The sequence below is a fragment of the Alexandromys fortis genome, unplaced genomic scaffold (genome assembly GCF_014885135.2).
Source record: "Alexandromys fortis isolate MF-2015 unplaced genomic scaffold, M_Fortis_MF-2015_v1.1 scaffold_20, whole genome shotgun sequence".
NCBI lineage: Eukaryota > Metazoa > Chordata > Mammalia > Rodentia > Cricetidae > Alexandromys > Alexandromys fortis.
The window spans coordinates 15,431,540-15,449,833 of NW_026067903.1; the positions used below are offsets into that span (position 1 = coordinate 15,431,540).

Here is an 18,294-nt window from a genome sequence, read left to right on the forward strand (position 1 = left end):
ATTTGCCTAAATGTTTATTCTTCCAGATGAACTTGAGTCGCTGATCAGAAAGGGACAGATGGTGTTGTGGGTAAGATTGCTTGCTGTGCTGTCATGAGAACCTGAGTGTGTGTCCGAAGAACCTACATGAAAAAGCTGCTTATGGCTTGCACATGTTCCTATAACCCAAGTGCTATGGGGGCAGGGCAGGGACAGGAGGGTCTTTGATGCATGTGACTGCTAGTTTGGCTCCAGGTTCACTGAGAGACCTTGTCTCAAGGGAATAAGTGGAGACTGATCAAACGAAACAACCAGTGTGCTTGACAGACCTCTATGTGTTTACACAGGTGTGCATGCCTATGCACACAACACACACACGTGCACATACACATGCACACATCATACACACATGCACACAACACACACACGTGCACATACACATGCACACGCACACACACAACGCATGCATACACACATGCACACAACACACGTGCATACACACATGCACACACACATGCACACGTCACACATGCACACACATATGCATGCACACACACGCACACATGCACACATCATGCACACAGACACACATATGCACATGAATTTTAAAAACAGAATTGTCTGGGGTACCTTCACAAAAACACCGTTTGTTTTGTATTAACATACACTACTCTGCTTTATTCTTGAAGTCAGTGTATTTTACTTTACTTAGTAAAATCCTTTTTTCTGCTTTTATTTAATGAAGAAAGTTTTGTCATTTTCTTTATATTAGACTTGAATACTGCTGGTTTGTTCAAAGCCATCTGTGCTTGGGTTTTTATTGTCATTGGGAACGTCTCTCATATTATCTAGTTGTTATTTGGACATTTTGTTATTTTTTAAACTCTGTCATATAAAGAAGTGTGCTTCCTGGGCTCTGGATATAGCCCAATGACAGAGCACTGGTTGGGCACGCCACAGCCCTAAGTTCAAATCTCCAGCATCATAGAAGAAAGAGAGAAAAAAGTCTGACGGCTGTCTCTTACAGATAAGCAACTCTACAGATTGAAAAAATACTAAATATAAAACTTAACATTTCAGTGGTAATACGTATCTTTAATTGTGATGTTATTAATGAGGAAAATGTCTTATTTATATTACATTTGTCATTCAATATACATATTTTATTAACTCATTTTTATATCATATTTATAGATAATAGATTAGCATATAATATTTATATAAATATAATGTAATTGTAATATATTATAATTTTCATTGGTTATACCTTATATTTACAGTTTTTTTATTTACAGTTTTTTTATTTACAGTTTTTTTCTTTTCACACACACACCTAGAAAATTTAACAGAGTATTAATATACAACATTTAGGCATCAATTGCAAAAAAATTAGATTATTTATGTTTCAATTTTTATTTACAGTTTTTTTCTTTTCACACACACACCTAGAAAATTTAACAGAGTATTAATATACAACATTTAGGCATCAATTGCAAAAAAATTAGATTATTTATGTTTCAATGAATTACTTTTAATTTTTGCATTTATTTATTTGGAGGGGTCATGCACATAACATATGCATCTGTGGAGGTCAGAAAACAACTTATGGAATTGGTTCTCTCCCATAACACATTATTCTGGAGATTAAACTAAGGTAGGCTTGACGGCAAGACCATTTACCCACTCACAAGAGCCATCTTACGAGTCTTGACAATTTCCAAGTGAATTATGAAATTTTTACTGCTTTAGTACCATAAATAAATTCAGGTTGTATTCTACTAGAACTTACGATTGACAGTGGAAAGAGGTAGTTCCAAGTTAAAAGCTACTGAAATTGGCTAGTTCATGGAGTGGGTAATCTTTATGTGAGTACTATCAAGGACTTATTTTTACTTTATGTGTATGAGTGTTTTGCCTGGATGTATGTATATATGTGAAGGCAGTGCCGGCAGAGGCCAGAGTCCCCAGGGAACTGAACTGAACTGCCAGGTGAATGCTGGGAACTGAACCAGGGTCCTCTTCAAGAGCAACAAGTGTTCTTAACTGCTGAGCCATCTCTCCAGCACCTCCCGAATATAATTAAATGGTACTTGCTTTTCCTCCAGAGCTATCACATCGCTGTACAAACAGCAGTGATTGATAGTCGACTGCAAGTTTTCTTATCAGCATATGGCATATTCCTCATAGATTTCCAATAAAACTTGAAGTAATATGTTTGAATTAAACATTTCTCCTGCAGATAAAAACGTACTCACCCAATCAATAGTCACAAATTCTAAATGACAAGTTTAGGAGACCTTATTTATCATCATGTCCCTGGAGGAATTTAAAATGGATGCTGATTGAAGTGTAGATTGATGGTTCCAGGACCACAGTTTTATTATTAGGACTTCACTCGTATTCACAAAGCTTTTTAATCTTCGTTAGTTAACGTGCAGGATACATTTAAAGACAGACTGGAGCTGCATGCCAACTGCAGACCTCCAGGCCCCTCTGCTCTCAGTTCAGGCTCCGTTCTTCCAGGGCTCGGTCATCAATGGCCTATTGCCATCCCACCTTCTTAGGCCAGTTTTCAAAGTCACTACTTAAAGTTTAGGTTTGCACAAAAATATCAAAGGAGCTACAGGAATCTTCAACATCAAAGGGGACATTTATCCAATTGCCTAACATGCCAAAAAAAAATTAGTTTCTGTGTAACTAATTTGTAGGCACCAAAAATAGAAGCTTGATGGGCCTTAGGGAGAAATGCCCTGATTAACAGTTTTAAATCCTGCGGGACAAGGGAGAGATGGTTCTCCAAAGGAAAGGGGCCAACAGCACAGGAGGAGGGCATAAAAGCATTGGCATGAACGGAAGCCTACTGTCTCCTTTACACACGCCTCACAGAAAAAGAAAAAAATTTCCGGGTGTAATTTAACGTTCTTGCTTGCCTGTTTTAGTGACTTAGCTTGTGTTCTGGTACAGTAGTATGTCATGTTCAATTTAGTCAATCCCCTGTGACTGTTTTTGTTTTCTTCTGAACTCTAAGAACTTTGGACAAACAATGGCACATAGCGAGTAGCTGATAAATATTGGTTGATTTTTCAAAATGGGGAAATCTAAAAATCTGGGGAGGAATGGGCACGCAGAGAAACAGGGCATTCACCTATTCTATATTATTCAAGTTTGACACCCGAAACCCAGCGGTTTCATTCCAGATCAATAAAAAGACCTTAGCAATTCGCAGCCTTCATAATACATGACTAAAAATAATGTGCAAACTGTAATAGGACACAGAAAATTGGCCTATTTATCCAGATTATACAAATGAGGTTATTTAACAGACTGATTTGGGCTGAAGAGTTCAAGGATGTTAATACTCAAAGATACTTTACTCAAAAAAATAAATTGCCTCTCCTGCTCATTACTACTGAATAAAAAGGTGAATATTTTACCATAACCTAGTAATTATATGGACAGACACAATCAACAAAATCTAGCAATCCTGCACTAATAATAGTGGTATGGTTTTGTAAAATATTATAAAATTTACTAAGAGAAAGAATCTACACTATGCAGAAAGTAAAATTATAAGATGAAGAAATGGCAACCAAGTTGATTTGCTTGAAGTACTTTTCAGCTTTTTTTTTTTTAGAAGGGTATATCAACCTCAGTGCAATATAGATTCCACATTCTTTTTGTTTGTTTGTTTGGTTGGTTGGTTAGTTGGTTGGTTGGTTGGTTTTTTTGAGACAGGGATTCTCTGTAGCTTTGGAGCCTGCCCAAGAACTAGCTCTTGTTGACCAGGCTGGCCTCAAAGTCAGAGATCCGCCTGGCTCTACCTCTGCCTCACACCCCCTCCCCCGCCCCCAATGCTGGGACTTAAGGCGTTCGCCACCACTGCCCAGCCAAGATTCCACATTTCTAACTGGATAATATTGCTGACTTCCAGCTACTTCAAGTCAAAGTTATGGTGAAAGGAGATGAGAAATAAACAGACCAATTAGTTCAGGTCTAGAGCAGTGGACTTCGAAGCCAATTATCTACTAAATCCCATGTTTCTGACTTTCAAAACACTGGTACAACTTTACAGCTATCATAAACTCTGGGGAGGTAAAACAACTAGTGACACAGTGTCTGGCTTTCATCAGCTTTGATTAAAAAAATCAAAATATGGCCTATTTGAAACAAAGAAAATGCAGTCAATATGGGGCAAATAGGCAAAAAAAATGCCTTTTTCTTTGTCATTTAAATAACTGAACAGATTAGAAGACTGTGGTTAGAATACACATGCATTTACTTTCCAAAGAAACAACACATCACACTTTACTATTGCTTAGAATTCCTTGTAGTGGACATTCACACTCTTAATCACATTGGCCCACTAAACGCTCATTCCCCATACCTTGTGTCCTTGTCGTCCAGGTTCACCAATTTCTCCTTTTGCCCCTTTATGACCCTAACAAACATAAAAAATAAATAAATAAATACACAAGTAAATGAAGCTGCATTGGGTTCGATGGCCAGAAGGCTCCTAAAATTGTTCTGCCTCTCTAAATCTGTGTTTAAAATACTATGAAAAAAGATTACGTCACAAAGCACAACACTGCCTTGGAAGCTTTAATAGCACCATGTACACCATGGGACTCATGTATACAATAGGCATCAGCTTTATTTATTCATTTATCAGGACGATAACACTCCTCTAGACTAACAACTGCTCTGCCACTCAGTTCAGCAGCCAAGTGTTGCCCACCTTGGCTTCCAGTTTCCCCTGCTTCCCCACCAAGGTTAGCTTTGAAAGTTTCCAGCACAAGAAAATTAACCCTTTCAGAAGCTGCCCAGCTATCCCTTGCTCCGTGATAACCACATTGAAATCTCGTTTGCCTGCTCTATGACCAGCTCCTTCCGTGAGGTAGAGGAAGGGCTGGCGTGAGAGTAGGTGTCTCAGAGGCAGCGTTACTTCCTTCCTCGGTGGGAAGTGTGAAAGAGAAAACAAAAGCTGCAATGCAGCAGGGGAATGGGAATACCAGCTGTGCCAATCACACACGGGCTGTGGACAGTAATACCCAGCAAACTGTGAGACGAAGTTCTCAAATTAGGTCTGCTGGAACTTCCGCCTCTTGTAGTGATCATGTGTTTGTGTTTTTACAAATCAAGCTGTCTGAAGATCAGTGTGCAGAGCTAAGCCACTAGAAGCCAGGGAGTGGTGGCATACACCTTTCCTCCCAGGACTCACAAGACAGAGGCAGACGAATCTTTGTGAGTTCAAGACCACCCTGGGCTACAGGAGATTGAATCAGTCTAAAAGAAACAGAGTTCATGCAAAGGTGATCTCAGCCCTTGGGATCACGCGGCTTTAATCCCAGCACTAGGGAGGTGGAGACAGGAGTAATATAGCTGGGTGGAGAGAGGAATACAAGGCAGGAGGAGACGGGAACTCATTGCAGTCTGAGGTGCAGTCTAGACAGTGTGAGGAGACAGTCATTGGTCAGGATCGCCCTTTATGTCTGAGCAATGGTAGAGGTGAGAACTCTCTAGTGGCTGGCTGCTCTGTTCCTCTGATCTCTCAGCTTTCACCCCCTAACATCTGACTCTGAGATTTTATTATTAAGACCAATTAGAATTCGTTCTACAGCCTCTCTCTGGTGTTTTGGAAAAATAAGTCACCTCCTATATAAGTCTAACCCTTCCACAGCATTGCAATTGAGAGAATTCGCCAAATTGCAATTAGAGAAAACCCTTTGGAAACCTGTGCCTCTCAGCCCAGCGTCTTCCAATCATAGCAGAGCAGGAAGGGTCTGGAATTTCTCAAAATCACTTCAAATTCAGAGAATGGAGGGGGAAAGATTGTTTCTTTTTTTTTTTTCAAAATAGACATTTTTAAGTATGATGATGGCAAAGTAAGAGAAAGAACCTTCAGGAAAATCTATTCTGCACAGGTCCCCCGATTATTTTTTTTTTTTTACCATGACACTCTCAAATTCTCATCTACACAGTGTATATGCACAGTCTCCCTCCACATCCATACCTCCATCTTTCCCTATAGAAGACAAACATCCAGTCCTGGATTTCATGTTCAAGTTTCCTGGCCCAGTGCATGCTGGGAGCATTTCCTCCCTAACTACAGGCATTCTGTAACTGAACACATGCACCTCGGTAGGGGCACTAGTTAGACTTTCCAGGCTGAATTTGTGCCACAGACAGAAAGAGCAATAGCAGACTTGACTAATCTAACGAAGACCAGTGGTTAGATGTTGCCACCCTTTAAAGTAACGGAATTATTCTTACCCGCATGCCTGGGAGGCCTGGGTATCCAGAGCGACCTGGTGGGCAGGAATTGGGGCACTGACAAAGAGAGGGAGAGAGGTAAACTAGAGCACCCACTTTGTGAAAATGAGAAATATTTTTTTCAAGGAGTCCAGCTACAGAGCCCCAAGACAATCATAACCATTAAACAACTCTGAATATCCCTTTCCTTTGTTTTTCTTTTAAATATAGAAAAGCACGGAGAATTCAACAGTCATCCTGCCACGTGCTCCTCTTCCACATGTTACATGTAAACATTTTATCGTATTTATTTCAGGTCTAATAAAAGAAGTGAAATTCTTTAGACAGTAGACTGTAGCAAGACCTTGTCTGGCCTCTTCCTTCTCCGCTGAAACAGCGCCATCCTGAGGTCACAGCCTTTCACCATAGACCAAAACTCCATGAGTGTGGTTTGCCATCGTTGACTACTCATCTAGACATAAAACATCTCCCGAAACTGGAGTACTCCCGTGGGAAATCACACCTCGGGCATAGAGCCAAAGGCGTGAACAGAAACAGTGACCCTTCTCCAGTGAAAACCCTGGTGTAGCCTGAGAACACGTGAGCAGCCAGTCCACACGGCTCTGCCATCCAGGTTAAAGGAGAACATGGAGGCCAAGCAAATTCCAGTCAGATCATTTTAAAGACAGCTCATGTGAAGACTGCATGGTCTTTAAAACTATTATGTTGTACACACGTATAAAACACCACGATTAAACTCATTGCTTTATATTAATAGATACTAATAAGAAAGAGTTATAAACCATATTGTAATCAAAGGAAAAATCTTACCAATGGGTCTCCATCATGAAATCCAATTGTTCCCTAAGTAAGTAAAATACAAAAAATTAAGAATAAAACTAGATGATTTACTCTAAGTTATGAATGATAGATATTTCAAAATATATTTTGTAATATATAACAAGCGTGCAAAAATATAATAAGGGTATTGATTTTATGAAATACAAGGAAAAATAGAAGCATGTATGTTAATATTTGAAGATTTACTGATGGGTGATTCCTTCAAAGATCCCTACACTATAATTGGTTAACTCTTTGGGGAGATTGAATAACTGACAATATGAATGAAACATAGAGTATCACATACTTAAACTATTTTTTTGATTTCGACTTTGAAAAACTTAGCAAGAACTAATTCACATGAAAATGCTTCTTCTCATGTCAACAATTTAAACTCTTAAGAAATCACAACTATCAAAAGGCTGTAAACAAATAAGACATCTCTGGGAAAGCATCCTTTAGATTATTGTGGTTCCTCTACGATTCTGGTTGTAAAATGAAACAGACTGAGTAGATTAAAAAGAAAAAGAAAAGAGAAGAAAAACACAGTAGCCATTTTGGAAATGCAGACCAATGACTTACTAAATATTTCCATGTTTGTTTCTAGGATTTCTTCAGTTCTCGCTCAGATACAAAAGAGATTTAAGGTGGAAATTACTTACACTGGGTCCTGGGGGACCAGGGGGGCCAGGTGGTCCTCTTTTCCCAGGGTCACCCTAGGTCATTTCAAAATAGAGACACAGTAGTTACACAAGATTCAGAATACAGTTCGAGCCATAAGAGAAAGGCATTGCTAGAAAGTCAAGCAGAACTCAGGCAGGAGTGAGCCTACCACCAAAACCCAATTAGTTGTCCAACACCAGGCAAACAAAGAAATTCTGGTCTTACCATGGTAGAGAACAAAGGAAGACACGGAAAAGGGGGCACAGATAGCGAGTCAGCTATCTATAGGATGATCCCTCTACCTACTTTAAACACGAATCAGAAATCCCATGGATTGATCCAGTTGGTTTACAGAACAGAGTAGCTGGTATTGCTAGTGTCATTCAGATAGTTAAAGCAAAAGAAAACACGGACCCGGCCCTAAATTGAGAATGGAAGACCCATCTCTGCAACCCCCAGTCTGAATGTCACTGAACTCTTGCAATGGACAGTGAAGCAAAGATAGCTAAATTAAAACAATCCATTCAGACGAAAGTGGGTTCAAATTACTCTGAACGCCCTATTTTTACTATTGGTACATATTCTTTCTTAATATTTTACATAAAAAGTCAGAAACAACATAATTATTTAAATACGCAATCATGTTATTATTCATTCATTTGTAACATATATGTAAGTAACTTTGCATACAGAAAACACATGTATAGAGCAAGAAAGATACATGGCATTTGACTCCTCCCCTCAGTGAGGTTATAATTTCTTAGCTTCTCATATCAATTTTTAAGTGTTTATAGAATATCACACGAAACACTCTTTATCAACAATTTTCTCAGTCAATTTCAGTTTCTTTCTGTTCAATTAGAATTAAATCCTGGCTATAAGTTAATGCTTCTAGTGTGGTATTTATAGTGATAACTGGGTGCTATTGTTTAATTTCATATGGATAATGTACCAGAAAAGACACTGGATCCCAATCCTAGACGAAAGTGTAATAATGGGATGATATCTTTAACTTGAAACTCAATCTGCTGCAGGTTAGGAAGAAATGCTTAACTGGAATAAAATTCACCTACAGTGTTGGGAATTTCAGGGGGAGATGCACAGTGACCCCACTGCCTGCAACAGTAACACCTTCTTTCAAAGGATCAAATGTCAACCAAAAGTCACCATGGTACTTACACTAGGTCCTACACGGCCAAGTTCTCCAGGAAGTCCTGTGGTCCCAGGAGGACCCTGAAGTCAACAAATCAAAGAGACAATCTGATTTGTAATAGTGTTTACAGTCTATTGTAAATGCTATCAAAACTGATAAAGAACCAACTTAGAATCACCCATCTTTTCTCGTGTTGGCTTGCAGTGAGACAATAATTCATTTAATAAAACTTAATTTATCAGGAAACAGAAATTCCCTAAAGCGGTCATTTTCCTAATTGGTATTTTTGTTTGGCAAAATAGTGACACTGTCAATAGGAGCTATATAACACCATAGAGAAGAGTTATAACCCCCCTGGTTAGAGTAGTAGGTATAGGGTTAGGTCAGGCTTTTAGAAATAGAATATTTTCTAGAATGTGTAAAACTATAAACAATGAAATGATACGTACAGGGGGTCCTGGAATGCCACGGCCCTAAAAGATCAAAATAAAAATATTTATGGCTTGAGGTTTGAACATCACATAAACATAGTTATAGACATGGCTCAATGCACAAGAAGCTGAAACTCTTACACTGTGTAAATAGACAAGAGGCGCTCACTGGAAAGCCCTGGACGGCGGAAGCAACATCACTCTACCTCAGACAAAGCCAGGAGTTTGTTTCTGTCCCTGAAGCCTTGCTTTGATTCTGTGCTTACCAGTACTGTTTTGCTAAGGATTTTTAAAAGAAAATCAATAACGAAGCCTTCTATGCTCGCCCTCACTCACAGAAGAAGCTATGTGCGCTCGCCCTCACTCACAGAGGCACATCACAACCAGATAGTCTAAAGACTTTCTTCATCTGTATAAGAAACCTGTATTTAAGACAACACAGCTTTATAGGTTGTAATAAATGATATTTACACATTCCCATAAACAAGCTGTTGGCACAGAGAGGCAAAGGAGTAACACCTTTTTTCAGTAATATGGACTGGCTCCATGGGTAAGAATGCTATTGCTCTTACGGACGTCCTGAGCCCTGCCCAACCTTAGGCAGCTCACCTCCCCTTCAGTTCCTACTCCTAATCCAGTGCCTTCTGGCTTTGAAGAGACTTGCATGAGTAGAGTACACATAAACTCATGCAGGCTTACACACATGCACAAATAAAAATATTTTGAAAACAGATGTACCCCTTTTAACAAGTATGACTATATTTCTGCACACTAACTTTAATAGATATTTAAATTAAATTGATAAGACTCCTCATAATGGGATTTTTATGGATATACTAACATGACTTGACTCTCCCTCTCCTCTGTCCTTTATATCCCTTTATTCGTGCCAGACTACTTCAGGCTGAAGCCACATCTTACTATTCTCCCCTCGCAATTCCCAGCGCAGAGTCTAGTATACAACAAATTTCAGCAAACCAGAAAACGGGTACTACTGGAGGTGAGCGTGGAGAGCAAACCAAATCAGTCTTCGGGAAGACAAACATCACTTGTTTTTTTTAAAGTTGTTGTATTCTAGATTTTTATATAGAATTATACAAATAATATTTATATAATAATAAATTTATAATGTAATATATGATCATATCATAATTATATGAAATGTTTGTATACATGATGCAAAAGTAAAACTGTCACAGGGGACCAAGGCAACCAATAAAAAGAGAAAGGCTGATAAAAAGGAAGCAAAGAAAAGAGATCAAATGGGGAGAGGACACAGACTGATGGAAACAGCAAGAAAGGAGAACAGAGCCGAGTTCTCCTGCACGCGAAGATACCACTGTGCTTCTCTGGTGAAGAACACATCTGTTGAGCAGCAGCTCATCTGCCGCGCTCTCATCAAATATACAGCTGTGAGGGGCGTGACGCATCGTGAGACTTAAATCAGATCATGCTTGGATCTTTGCTCAAAGGTTCCTAGCATTGAGGCAGAAGCGCCAGATGCAGCTAGGCGGCATTGTGGTTCACACCTCAGGAGGTCACTGTGAGATTAAATCCAGCCTGGGCTACGTAAGAGTAAAACTCCTTCTGTCTCCAAAGAAAATCACATTGAGATCCCCCACCTGATATGGACATCACTTTATCCCATACCTTTGACCTTTCTGGCCGCAATAGTGTACTTACTATACCCGATGGCTCATGGGCCCTTTGTCGTGTGTATTATGTAGGAAACGGCGTTACATTTTTCTTCCAACTGGAGGAATTTTATCTAAATATAGGTTTTCAGTTTTGTTGCTTTCTCACTACTAGTACTTACCGGAAAACCACGAGATCCAGGTACACCAGGTTCTCCCTAAAAAAATAAAAACAGTTTCACTGGTCTTCTCTCTTTGAAGCATGAATATGAATATAAGAAAACTGAATAGATACCGAAATCTTTAATCCAGCCTACTAGATGTTCAGCGTTTCAGTTGATTCACAAACTTTCTCCTGTGGTGTTTTCATTGGCATTTGAGGACACTATATAATTCACACCAAGAGACTAACTTACTTTTTGTCCACGTGGTCCAACAGAGCCAGGGGATCCATCAGGTCCCGTTAATCCCTAATGAAGCAAGAAAATGATGTTAGCACTATCATAATAGCCTAGAAAAACCACTGGCCAGAATTTTTTTTTATTTTACTAATTAACTGTAGGTTGGTTTGCACATGGATAACACAAGTATTTATCAAGTAACACTTTCGAACATATCCTTATTTAAAACCTTTTACATGGGATCTGATTTGGACTTCTCATTTTTTGAAAATTTTATGATTTGGTAACTGCAGTGCCCCCAGGTTCAATAACTTAGTGAAATTTTGAAATCTCTGATTTGAGAAAATGCAATGTCTTCAGTTTTCTCCAGTTGAGTCTGATGGGCTTCGACTCCGCCCCTTTGCTAGGTTTATGTATCTACTTTACTTCGCCTACAAAATAAAGATATTGTATGTCTTCCTAGATGTGGGTCAATAATGTTTTGAAAGCGAATGCAATGTTTTCTTAGTATAAATTAAAGACAAATAATTTTATTATCACTTAGAGCCACCTTAAACCCTCCAGCCATCTTCTAGCAACAACTTAGTGAAGAATATTAATTTTTAATTAAAAAAAACTTGAAAGCATGCATTTTCCTTAGTAAAAACATGTAACAATGTATGTTATCTGCTGGGTATAGCTTAAGACTAGTATATATGTCTAGTGATTATATCCCATTCTAAGATGTATTAAATGTATTTTCTATCTATTCTTTTCAATTAATAATTATTTAATCATCTTATTCAATATAAAAGAAGATGAAACCATAATAACACTGTATGCAGGCCACATTTGACAGATAAATTTCAGTTTTTACTATTTTTCTGTTTAATCCAGATATTTTCAGATGCTGTCTATGTAATGTTATCTTGAAATTCTATTTTCCTAAAGATAAAAATATGTATGCATATATGCATATATGTATTTATGTATACATGCATATAAATATCTCATAAAGTCTATATCATCAATATTTGAAAAATATTCATTGAGGCCTCCTGAAACTACAGAAACCCTGTCTAAACCAGATTGCCAAAATTCATGTCACAAATATCAAATAATGCTTTTAGGCAATTTATAAAAAGCTTACGGTCTGTACTTTTTACTTTTTATTTTTAATCATGTGCATGTGTGTGTCTGTGTGTCGGTATATGAATGCATGAGTCCCCAAAGAGGCCAAAGTAGAACAACAGATTTTCCCGAGCGAGAGGGACCAGTAATTGTGAGCTATCCAAAATAAACCCTGGGAAGCAAACTCTGGTCCTCTGCAGAATCAGGGAGTTTTAACTTCTGAGTCTACTATCTACTAACATTTTCACACTTTTTTTTTCTTATCAAGTCCTCTAGCAATTCTATAAAGTGAACCAAAGAAATTAGAGAGGAAAAAATAGAAAATGTTAGTTCCTGGAAATTTATTAACAACAAAAATGATTAAACACATGTAATTTTTAGGATGTCAGTTTTTATTTTCCCTAGCCAAATTCTAAGACTATGAGGTATGAGCAAGAGCTATGATAACATCAATTGCTGAATGCTAATAGGAATAAACTGTTTGCCTTCCCAGACTTAGCAAAGGCACCTCACGTCCAGGAGGGCTCTCTTGGTGTATTTCCTACACACATTTTAAAATCCTTGGGGCATATTTAGTGGATGCTCTAAGTCCCACTTCTTGTATCAGGTTCAAAGACAACTAACTCCTGGTCAGTTTTCCTACACAAAGTCAACTGCTTTGTTTTGTGACTGGGATAATTGGAACAGCAGAAGATCGTAACTACTATGTGTGTAATATATTGAAACATAATCAAGGGAGTGTTAGATACCCCGAGGGCTGTTCCAAGTCACTCACATTTATAATACCTTTCATAGGATCTTTGCAATTATGTCTATGGTTGGAAAGTTCTTTTGAACTAAGCTGAAAGCGGATTTGGTGTTGGGTGCTGCAGTGAAGTCTGTTAGGAAATAACTATGTAGAAAAGACTGAGCTTGCCAGGTGCGCTGGTTCATGATTGTGATGTCAGAAGTCAGGAGTCTGAGGTGAGAAAGCTACTAGTTCAAAGCCAGTTGGGGCTACATTCACGTTGTTTGGCTGCTATAAAGTAAAGTAATATTACACACATAGTAGTTACAATCCTCTGCTGTTCCAATTATCCCAGTCACAAAACAAAGCAGTTGACTTTGTGTAGGAAAACTGACCAGGAGACATATGTCTCGGCAAAATAGGAAAGAGTGGAGAGAAGATGAGAAACAGGAAGGGGAAAGAGAGAGGAAAGAGAAAAGAGAGAAGAGGAGACAAAAGGAAAAGGAGAAAGGACTCCATACTTAACAGAGTCCTAGCACATTGCCCCTTGGCATCTAACACAGTCAATGCATGATGAATGACCACATTAAATTTAGGTTCACTTTTTGGGTAGAAGGGTCCTTCTATGTCCTCTTTGATTATTAGGCCCAGTTCTGACCCTACCTACTGCTGCAGGTTTGTGCACATTGCTTAGCTATACAGTGCTCTAATGCTTTTCCTCATTCAGACAGGTCCCTACAAACAAACATCTGGGTAATAACCACAGCCTGACACGTCTTTGCCTCCTCAGATTTCTTCAGTGAACACTGACCTTTCAGAATAATGTCTTAACCAACTACTCCTGCTGGGACACATATCTCAGGGATGTAGGCTATGCCCATTTAAAAGGAAGAAAGCATTTAACGTCATGCCTATCTGGTATCATATAATTTAACCACATCCCTATGTGCACCTGTCTCGTGTGGTTCCTGTAAGAATTAAATACTGTTTACAGAGCTCTCTGCAACAAGCAGCACTTGCCATAACCTCTCTATCGAGGGTTATCCATAAGAGTGACACAGCTGTCCTTTGGGTGTAAGGCTCTGGCTTCTCTATTCTATATAAATACAAATGAAAAGAAGACCAGACGTCGATAGGTGGGAAGAGAGACTGGAAATACATGAACACACACAGCATGCACAATTTTCAAAATCCAATTTGCAATAAAACCCTCTAAATCTAATTTCAAAGAAATTACAGAGAAAAATCTCTCCAGTGGCAGGGCGAACTGCCTTTATATGGGTGTTTAGGCAGACAGAGCTCCATATAGAACAGGATTGGAGTTGTGCTCTGAGCCTTTCGATCACCATTAGTCAGGGAATTCCTGTCCCCAGCATCCTGCCTCTTGCTTCCTTGAAGCATGCCAACAGCTCAGCTACTGACAACAAAGTGTACTACTAGAAGCATAGCTGTAATGACAAACCTATCAAAACCCATTGCCCGTGGGAAATGAAGTCCCTTTCTCAGATTTGGACAAACATCATCCAATAATCATTTCAGAATCATCACCAAAAATATGTGATTTCACTGTGAAGTAAAGCGTAGAAGACAAAGAGATTGGACATCAATATCCCTGATATCACTGTCAAAACAGTTCTTCCAAAGCTTTCTTACTGAGTGTTTTATTCCCCAGAGGCTAGGCAGAGGGGCCCATGCCCTCTGAGGGAGCTATTACTCACTGTTCTCAAAAATGTCCTTTCCCAATGACTGTGAAAGGCTTTAATGTCAACTCAATAAGAGAGCAGTAAGAAAACTTCATAGACCCAGAAGTCCTGAGTGACCAAAAGAATGGTACTCAACTTCACACGGAAAAGCAAAAAACCCATGATAGCCAAAACAAGCCTATAAAATAAAAGAATTTCTGGAGGCATCACAATCCCTGATGTCAAACTCTACTACAAAGCTACAGTACTGAAAACAGCCTGATATTGGCATAAGAACAGACAGGAGGACCAATGGAACCAAATCAAAGACCCAGATATCAATCCACACACCTATGAACAGCTAATTTTTGACAAAGAAGCAAAAAATATCAAATGGAAAAAAGAAAGCATATTTAACAAATGGTGCTGGCATAACTGGATATCACGTAGAAGAATGGACATAAATCCATATCTATCACCATGCATAAAACTCAAGTCCAAATGGATCAAAGACCTCAAAATAAAGCCACACTGAACCTCATAGAAGAGAAAGTGGGAAGTACACTTGAATGCTTTGGCACAGGAGACCACTTCCTCAATATAACCCCAGTAGCACAGACACTGAGAGAAACAATTAATAAATGGGACCTCCTGAAACTGAAAAGCTTCTGTAAAGCAAAGGGCACAGTCAACAAGACAAAACAACAGCCTAAAGAATGGGAAAAGATCAACCCCACATCAGACAGAACTCCAAAATATACAAAGAACTCAAGAAATTGGTCATCAAAAAAATCCAATGTAAAAAAATGGAATACATACTTAAACAGAGAACTCTCAACAGAGGAATCTGAAATGGCTGAAAGACACTTAAGGAAATGCTCAACATCTTCAGAGAAATGCAAATTAAACAACACTGAGATTCCATCTTACACCTGTAAGAATAGCCAAGATCAAAAACACTGATGACAACTTATGCTGGAGAGGTTGTGGGATAAAAGGAACACTCCTGCATTGCTGGTGAGAGTGCAAGCTGGTACAGCCTCTTTGAATATCAGTTTGGTGATTTCTCAGAAAATTAGGAAACAACCTTCCTCAAGTCCCAGCAATACCACTTTTGGGTATATATCCAAAGGATGCTCAACTGTGCCACAAGGACATGTGCTCAGTTATGTTCATAGCAGCGTTGTTTGTCATAGCCAGAAGCTGGAAACAACCTAAATGCCCCTCGACTAAAGAATGGATAAGGAAAATGTGGTACATTTACACAATGGAGTACTACACAGCAGAAAAAAAATAAAGACATCTTGAATTTTGCAGGCTAAATTCATTTTGAGTGAGGTGAACCAGACCCAGAAAGACAATTATCATATGTATTCATTAAGTGGTTTTTAAACATAAAGCAAAGAAAACCAGTCTACAAATCACAATCCCAGAGAACCTAGACAACGATGAGGACCTTAAGAATCTAATCTACATGGGAAGTAGAAAAAGACAAGATCTCCTGAGTATATTGGGAGCATGGGGACCTTGGGAGAGGGTTGAAGGAGAGGGGAGAGGCAGGGAGTGGAGCAGAGAAAAATGTAGAGCTCAATAAAAATTTTAAAAAAAGAAGTCCTAAATGACTCTAATTCAAAAACTGAAGGATATGAAACATTAAAAATACTTACAAGCAATCACTGGGTGCCAATCGTCAACAGTTTTCAACACGTACTGTATTACATGACATTCTTCTTAGCTGGTAACTTGAATACTAAAAATCCACTGCCACTCTTTTCCTCTACTCTTTCCATCCACCCATCTATTAAGAAGATGCTATCCAGCATATTCAGGGTAGTATGACTGCCAATGTATTAAGAAACTCATTTGTATCTGCTCGAGGTAGAACTGAGTTGCCTAAATGAATTGAATAAATATGAAAGTCTTTGTTGTCTTAGCACCTATATAACTCTGGGTCTTTGAGGAAGTTATTTAACCTTATAATTTTTTTTTCATTTTCCTCTTTATTGGAAAAATAGCATTAGAACAACTTTCTTCTTAGGCTATGGTAAAGATGAAGGGAGAATATTTGTGACCATGCTTGAGAAAAATGCCCCAAGTATATGAAAATGCCACAGCAATTTTCTCTCAGATATAAGGAATGCCTAGGACACTGGCACATGTGTGGATTTTCTCCCTTTTCCCACCTCTCTTTCCCTCTCTTTTGCTTTCTTCTTCTGTCCTGGGTTTCTTCTTATGGAACCCTTTAGAGACAGAAGTAATCCTCTAACAAGCTCCTACAGCTTCCAGTATTGAAAATGGTGTTATTTTCACATCCTAGGTGTCTTTCCCACACTCTTGTCTATAAATATAGACAGAACAAACCAATCTATAACTGTTTTCATAGTCTACTACTACAAAATTCAGAACACTTTTGTTTGCCCAAATGGACAAACCAAATGGGAGCATAACTTTAAAAAGAAAAAAAAAATGATTACTTACAATTTGAGATTAAGAAAAAATTTTTTTTTAAAAATTGTAAAGAAAGTTTCAAAAGCACCACTAAACCGAAGAACTTGCTATGGTACAAACCTGTAATTCTAGCACTTTGAGGAAGTATTGTGAATTCCAGGCCAGGCTGAGCTACTCTGCAAGACCTTAGACACATAAACAAACAGACATACTGAGGGATATTGAATTCCAGCATTTTGACTGAATTAATTAAAGTTCAGCAGGAAGACAAGATTTTAGATAAATTGTTATGTTTCTACCACAATTTTTAAAATTTAATCTGAAATTTTCTCTTCCTCCAAAAGGAAAGTCTGGTTGAAATTTCAAAAAAAAAATGTAGACAAGATCTCCTGAGTAAATTGGGAGCATGAGGATCTTGGAGGAGGGGTGGGGGAGGGAAGAGGCAGGAAAGGGAGGAGAGAAGAATGTAGAGGTCAATAAAAAAAACTGTAGAGAGGAAATCAACTGATACTATACAAGTAGTTGACCTAGTGGCCTGGTATTTAAGAAACATCCTTACTAGGATCTGACAATTCCAAGTAATTCAATTTCAAAAATCTTGATAGCCAACAAGTTACATAATCTCACTTGTAGTATCCGAACATGAGTTGATATTATCCATACATTAATCCACAGGAGCTAGCTCATGTGTGGCCATATTTGAAATGCACACACAAAAATAAATAAATAAATAAATAAAAAAGAAACTCAGACTAGAAGCTTTGAACTGTAAAACAAAGGCTGTCTCCTGACACACTAAATAATACACAAATAGACATCTGCACCAAGTTAATCACAACAAAATATACATGTCTGAGTAAACTAAAATACAGCCAGTTGCTTCTCTCGGGACAATGGAGCTTTGTTCGTCATTGGCAAAATCTCTTGGAAATAGCAGGTATAGGTTTTGAGGTGCTGTCTTCAGAAAAGCCTTTGGG

The 18,294-nt window shown here is 38.4% G+C and overlaps 1 protein-coding gene across 1 annotated transcript in view; it reads right to left on the bottom strand.

The window, feature by feature from the left end:
* Col9a1 (collagen type IX alpha 1 chain) overlaps positions 1–18,294 on the bottom strand; it is an 81,490-nt gene that overhangs the window by 43,327 nt on the left and 19,869 nt on the right. Inside the window, exons 11-18 of the mRNA XM_050134691.1 lie at positions 11,366–11,419; positions 11,132–11,167; positions 9,334–9,357; positions 8,911–8,964; positions 7,731–7,784; positions 7,060–7,092; positions 6,250–6,306; positions 4,364–4,417 (exon numbers count right to left, since the gene is read on the bottom strand). Of these exons, the coding sequence (XP_049990648.1) occupies positions 4,364–4,417; positions 6,250–6,306; positions 7,060–7,092; positions 7,731–7,784; positions 8,911–8,964; positions 9,334–9,357; positions 11,132–11,167; positions 11,366–11,419 (366 nt within the window). The remainder of the gene's footprint in view (positions 1–4,363; positions 4,418–6,249; positions 6,307–7,059; positions 7,093–7,730; positions 7,785–8,910; positions 8,965–9,333; positions 9,358–11,131; positions 11,168–11,365; positions 11,420–18,294) is intronic.